General features: G+C 52.7%; 1 protein-coding gene across 7 annotated transcripts in view; it reads right to left on the bottom strand.

The window, feature by feature from the left end:
• Positions 1-463: 463 nt before the first annotated feature.
• Positions 464-6,546, bottom strand: part of PKNOX1 (PBX/knotted 1 homeobox 1) — a 42,009-nt gene continuing 35,926 nt past the window's right edge. For all 7 annotated transcript variants that reach the window (XM_064476359.1, XM_064476369.1, XM_064476365.1 and 4 more), the window contains 2 exons: positions 5,667-5,839; positions 464-3,631 (listed from right to left, as the gene is read on the bottom strand). In XM_064476359.1, the coding sequence (XP_064332429.1) occupies positions 3,420-3,631; positions 5,667-5,839 (385 nt within the window). In that variant the 3' untranslated portion in view covers positions 464-3,419. The remainder of the gene's footprint in view (positions 3,632-5,666; positions 5,840-6,546) is intronic.

Raw genomic sequence — 6,546 nt, 5'->3', positions numbered from 1 at the left:
ACGATTTTAGATGCACTTTTAAAAACACTTAAGCCTGCTGACTGACTTCGGCCTCCAAGTGCGCACTGTGCACTTGTGTGTTAGGGCTCTCTGTCTCCGGGACGCCGGGACCCGCTCTGGCGTGTCATCTGACGGCCTGAACTATGACAGGCAGCACCTTACCGATGAATCATCTTCTTCTCATTAACTAGCAAAATAATTAGATTTATAATAAACTACAATAAAAAAGAACAAATAAAAACTTTCCATTTTTTTCCTAGAAAACCAATGACTAACTGAAGAAACTTGAGTCTTGAAAACGTAAATGGCTCTGAATGCTCCAGTGCAGTGCAGCCAATTTCTAGAATGTGTGGGGGTCACTCTGAACCCCGAGTGTCACCGGCGAACATGTCAACATCGGAATGTTGTTCTTAAAACAGACAAGCAGCTGCGGTGACATGAGCTTTAGAAAACAAAACATCCATGAAACATGTTTCTGTCTTTAATTTTTTTGCTTTGATAAATCAGTTGCTTCACAAAAATCCCCTTCAAAGACAACAATCCAAGAAAACATCGTTACAGTATTCACATTTAAAGATTGTCAGTTCATGGACCAAACACACCTAAACAAAGCAAGGCCGCGGAGTTGTCTCTCACTGACTGCCAGAGGTGGGCCCTGACACCCTCCGGGTGTGTCTGAGTTCGTCTCAAAGAAAAAGTGCTCCCCGGCCCGGCGCCCAGGGAGCATCAGGCCATCGGCGGGTCACGGGGAGGGACTCCTGGAGCCCTCAGGCGTGAGCTTCCAGCAGCCTGGCCCTGTGGCCCGAGAGCCAGCTGGGGACGCGGCCCACCTTACTTTGCACACCGGATAAACTCTTAACCTGTTTTACATCTGGACTCAAACAACGGAGCGCCGGGTCAGCATGTCAGCTGGAGCCCACCCGGCCTGCGGCCCACTCGACACCGAGCCGGGGACCACACAACGTGTTTCACTGGGGTCTCAAAATGCACTCATGAGCATCCTTCACGGGGGAAGAAGTTAACAAGAGCGAAGTCAGGATCAAATCTGTTCATTTACAATGCAAGCTCAGTGGGGTCGCGACCTCACAGACACTCTCGCAAGTCCGCGCGCTGGGAAACGGGTGCTTCTGAGGCGCAAACCGCCAACCAACTGGCTGGGCAGCGGTTTAAGGACCAAAGCACTCTGCCTGCTGGGTTGTTTAAAATCCCTGTAGTTACTCACGGGCAGAGGTGAAGGGCCCTCAGGCTATGTCCACAGGTGCCCTCTCTAAAGATCTTCTTGCTGTTCCTCTGAACATAGTAAGAATTTAGGCCTTAAGAAAACCGACTTCAGCTGGAGAGACACAGGCCACGGCACTGGGTGCCAACAGGGGTCCCGGACGCAGCCCCATCTCCACACGGACTCGGCTTGTGCAGCCCTCACCCACAGTCCACGCTCGGGGACACGATTTCTGGTGGGGCAGGAACACTGACCTGCGTGAGTCCACGTTCTGCGAGTGCATTCACTGCCTGAACTAAAGAGCGGAGGGAGGGAAGGAGGCAGGGAGGGGCTGGCCACCTTCCACGGGTCCTAGTCTTAAGAAGTCCAATGATGACAGAATTTAAGTTAAGAAGATCTTTTATACTTGTGCAGACTTGACTTAAAATATCAAAAAATGTTTATAAATAAGGAATGTAATAGCTGCTTAAAAATGTTATTTTCTCCCCAAAAGAGTCAATAATCAAGTTTTTCTTTTAAAGCTCCTGAAATATTTTAAAAGAAATTTCTTTGTAGTTCTTGCTTCCGTCTAAGTTATCCAGGAAGTATTCTCCATGACTAACTTTAATTATTAATACTTTTGAGGAGAAAAGTCAGTTCCAGAAAAAAAAAAATCTGCCCTAGCTTAAACTATCCTCCAGTGCAGCCGCCGTCCCTAACCGCCACCACGGCAGCACTGCAGGACCCGACGCCCTTCCTGCGGGAGACCCGGCTGCAGGCGCACTGAGCTCTGGGGGCCCCATTAGCTGTTATGTAAAGGCATCCTCCGTGAAACAGGTGGCCTGTTTTCTCTCTGAAAGCCCCACTTGAAAGTAAACCAAAGAAAACAAAGCAAAATCCAAGTAAGCAAAACCCAGTTCATTCTTTTGGTTCGTCTTGTCACCAGGAATCAGAAGCCCTAAAATGATTCCAGATCTGATGTGATCGAGTCAGACAAGAAGGCTCTGGAAGGCCCGGTGCAGCAGCGTAGGGGAGAAAACACCGACACGGGCCCAGCGGCCGGCGTGGCTCCAGCGGCAGGAGCTCCCGCCCGTCCCCGCCCCTCAGCAGGTATCTGGAATTACGCCACGAAGCCGAGTGTCTGTACCTAGCCCAGCTCTGAGCCGATGGGACAGAGGGCGTTTCAGTTTATAATGAACGTTCTATGCATAACATATGGCTGGCTAAAAAAATTCTAAAACGATACTCAGCTAACATGGTGTACTGACCACTTAACTGTAGTCAAATTTAACTTAGACTGAAATATGTTGGTAAGAGCTTTTAATTGATTACCAGCTACCATTTCACTTCCCTAAGTCCTACTTAGCAAATACCTTTAGATATATGTTTAGATCAGTGTAAAATGCAATCTGAGCATTTACATATAAACTAAAATTTGAAGATATCAAAATTTCATTAAATAGTTGTTTCTTTTATAGTAGTAAGTGTAAATTACCACCCTGGGATAGCAGAGAACCATGGAGTGTTAGCTAACTTTGGGCAGGATCATTAAATTTGGACAACTCAGAGCATTCCAAATTGAGACAGTACGCATGTACTGTTTCCTCCCTAGAAACTGTATCCTCGACATAGTCATAATCCAATTCATAACGAATTTATAAAAATAGCTTTTTATCCAATAATTCCAGCAAGGTAAAAATAGGCGTTTCTTTTCACACGTAGCAAACGACACAGGGTCAGGGACGCGCGCAGCCGTGTTTCAGCTGCTGTACGCTCACCGCCAGGCCACACTCCGCTTACTGTGTCGCCGACACCTCGCACTGGCCGTTTAAGGTGCAGAAGCTTCTTTCAAATCCATGGGCTTCGCAAAGAAATTAGCCCGCTGAGACCGGCTTGAACCACAGAACTAAGTTAAAACTGCATGATTTTTTAGAACATGGCAGCACTAGTCTTCAATCCAATTGGGGGTTCGTGGGGGGAGTTGTCATTCATCACATTTTTAGCGTTAAACCTTTAAAGAATTTCCTTAAAAACACACACACACACACACACAAGCACACACACACCTTGAAAGAAGTCGCTGCACCGGCCGAGCTCACTATGAAGTACAAAAGTGCACTCTTCTAGACCTACATATAAAACATGTTAGCAATAAAACTGTGTAAAATGTTTGCTGTGCAAACTATAAAAAGTCAGGCCGTCTGCACGGGCGGCCATGGCCCTACTGCAGGGAGTCGCTGTTCTCCAGGACCAGCCCGCCGATGTGGCCAGGTGCCAGTGCCGCTGTGCCGTCCCCCGTGCTATCCACCGACTCGTCCTCGCTCTGCTCGGCCATCATCACCTGCTGCACCGCCAGTGTGGCCCCGTCTGAGGACAGGGACTGCAGGCTGTCCACGTTCATGCTCACGGGTGTGGTGATCGTCACAACGGCTCCTGCAGCACAAGGCGCCCGTCACCAGCAGCTCGGCGCTTGGCTTGAGCACATTCCACCCCCCGACCGCGCGGGCCATGTGGTGGGACCCCGCCAGCCCCCATGCACGCTGCCAGGACGCTTGAGACTGTCCGGGGAATTGGCCCCAGACCCTGGGTAGCTAAGCTCTGGGTCCACAGAGGGTCCAAGGGGCTCAGGGCAGGAAGGGCAGAGGCCCAGGTGGAAACCAAGTGCCATGTGGAGAACAAAAGACCCAAGGACACAGGGAGAGGCCACAAGACACAGCCAGGAAGACGGGGGCAGAGGAAGCAAGGCCCGTCTGAAAGGGAAAAAAGTGGAGGGGAAGCCACCAAGTACCTGCGAGTGGGGCATAGATTCAAGATGCTGGCCCAGGACTACCCTGAGGCCAGGAAGCCCAGATTGGGGTGTCCCACGTGCTGATCGTAACAACCTCCACAGAACTAACAAAGGGCCACAGCAAGAGGATGTCTTATGTGTACACACATGTATGTATGTTCATATGTATGTGTGGTAACATAACATACATGTTTAGGAAAGTTTTAAAGGAGATTTATTCATCCATTCCTCTGTCTGTGCACAGACCACTGCACCCCACATGCTCTGGGAGCGTCCACAGGAGACTGGTAAGAAGGACCATCCCTGGAGAGGGTTAGAAGCCAGGACGGAGGAAAGACGTACTGTTCACTGGACTTTCTTGTCTGCACGTCTTGCCCAGTAGACAGGCACTGCCTTTTCCAAGAGTGGGGCAAAGGAGGAGTGGAGAGAGAACTAGTACCTCTCCAGCTAATTCTTGGATTAGAAGAGAAAACACAAACTGAAAATACAAATCATTCAAATATGAATGTAAGATCTCTGCATGTCAAAGCCCAAATGATGAAGATAGAGCTTGCAGTGCAGAGAGCATGACTTGAGGTTAGATGGACACAAGGTCAGCTGATTCGCTGCCCGGTGAGGAGCCCCCAGGCCCAGGGCCCGCGTGGCTCTGGGATAACTCGAGCGTTTGGTAGAGGACCAATTAGCCCCTGAGTACAGGAAACCACAGAGGCTGGGGAAAGAGTTGGGCCAAAAGATTACTGAGCACAGTGTCCGGGGCTCGCGGAGCTGGGCTGGAAACACTGTCCTGCACGGGCACCGAGCGGAACACCCCAAGGTTGTGCCTCTGTTCTGGGGGAAAAGCAGGCCGGACTGAGCACTGCTGGGACCACCAGATGAGAACCAGTTGTGAAAACAAAGCACAAGAGTATCAGACAAGTAACTTAACTGCTAGAACAGAGCTCAGGAAGACTTGCAGCAAGACAAAAACACCCAGCCCAGCAAGGTGAAACCCACAGTGTCTGGCGTCCAAAGATCACCAGGCACACAAACAGCCAGGAGAACCACCCACAAGGAGAACTCAGTCCACAGAAACCAGCCCGGCACTGGCAGACGTTAGAATTAGCAGAGAACGTCACCCAGTCACTGCCAACTGCACTGTTTGCTCAGAACTGAAGCAGACTCGTGAAGGATACACAGACCCACGCGGAACCTCCAGACAAGGCCCGACAGGAAGGTGTGCCCAGCGCAGGATCAAGCACCACGATGACAAGACCGAGGAAGCGGAAGGTCCGAAACAGAAACAAGCTCGCCAGAATAAGACACAAAAAGACTCCAACAACCTGGAACAGCAGAGCCTGTGTGAGTTTCCGTGACGGCCTGGCGGAGGAGGGGCCGGAAAATACATCTGAAGAAATAATGGCCCCGAAACTTTCTGACTTGACACTTAACTGCTGAGCGAAAAAAGTCTGAGGAGCATGAGAAGGTGAGAACGCGACGCTAGCGCGGCTCAGGGGCACCTGAGGACGCGCCCGGCCGCGCCCGGGCCGGGAACCCGCGCCCGGGGCGGGCGCTCGTGCACACAGCGCGCTCACGGCGGCGGGGCGAGGGGGCGCGGGGCCGGGCTGGCGCGGGGACAGGCCCCCCGGGGTGCGGAGAGACCGCGCTGCTCCCCCGGCCCCCGGTGCCCGGGCCCGGTCCTACCTTCCGACATGGTGAGCTCGCTGGTCGCCGGCTGCGCGGCTCCTGAGGCGATGGAGTCGGGCCAAAACCTCTGAACGGGCCTGTTCTGAGCGGTTTTTTTCTTTGTTTTCGGAGTTTCTGAACAACTAGAATCCAGCATGGGCTGCAGAATGCGTCTCCGCGCGTTGATGAACCTACGTGGGGAAAGCGGCAGAGGAAGCGCGTCACCGCGCTCCCGCACCCCGTGCTCCGCGCCCCGCATCCGCGCCCGCACCCCGCGCCCCGCGCCCGGCACGCACGGCGCTCCCAGGCCCCGGAGCAAGAAGCAACTCAGAGGGATGCCAGGCACACTCTCTAAAGGGCCACAGAAACAGGGCTGGTTCAAGGCAGCTCATCTGAAGAAAGCCCAGCTCTACCCCGTGCCCTTTTCCACCTTAACTGATGTAGCCCACGTCCGTGGACTTGATACTCATAATGACACTGACGATACTGTCAAAGTTGTGGATTTGGCATTATTTTCTCGAAGGAAGAGAAAAGTTAAACTACTGCAAAACCACAGAGCCTGCAGCCTCATGACGCCCGAGGCCCTGCGGGCTGCGTCTCTACCCGAGAGCCACACCCAGCCGGGCACTGAGTGTGGACACATGTCCAGCTCCGAGGCTGCTTAACTGTGAAGTCCTAGGATTCAAAACCATCTAGGGCTGCACTAGGACATGTTCTCATAGTACGAACGAACAGGCTGGTGCCGCAGAGCTTCACTTACAGTCCGTCTCCGTTCCCCGCAGCGCAGCCTGCGCAGGGCTGGGAGAGCCACGCCAGCGCCCCCGCCCCGGCACCCGGGTGCCGCGGAGCCACCGCTGCCTTCCGCCTGCCCCTCACCCTCTGTGAGCGCGGCTGCAGG

Source organism: Camelus dromedarius, chromosome 2, assembly GCF_036321535.1.
Source record: "Camelus dromedarius isolate mCamDro1 chromosome 2, mCamDro1.pat, whole genome shotgun sequence".
Classification (NCBI taxonomy): Eukaryota; Metazoa; Chordata; class Mammalia; order Artiodactyla; family Camelidae; genus Camelus; species Camelus dromedarius.
The sequence above is the reverse complement of the archived record's forward strand: the minus strand, read 5'-3'. Positions and strand labels throughout refer to the sequence as shown.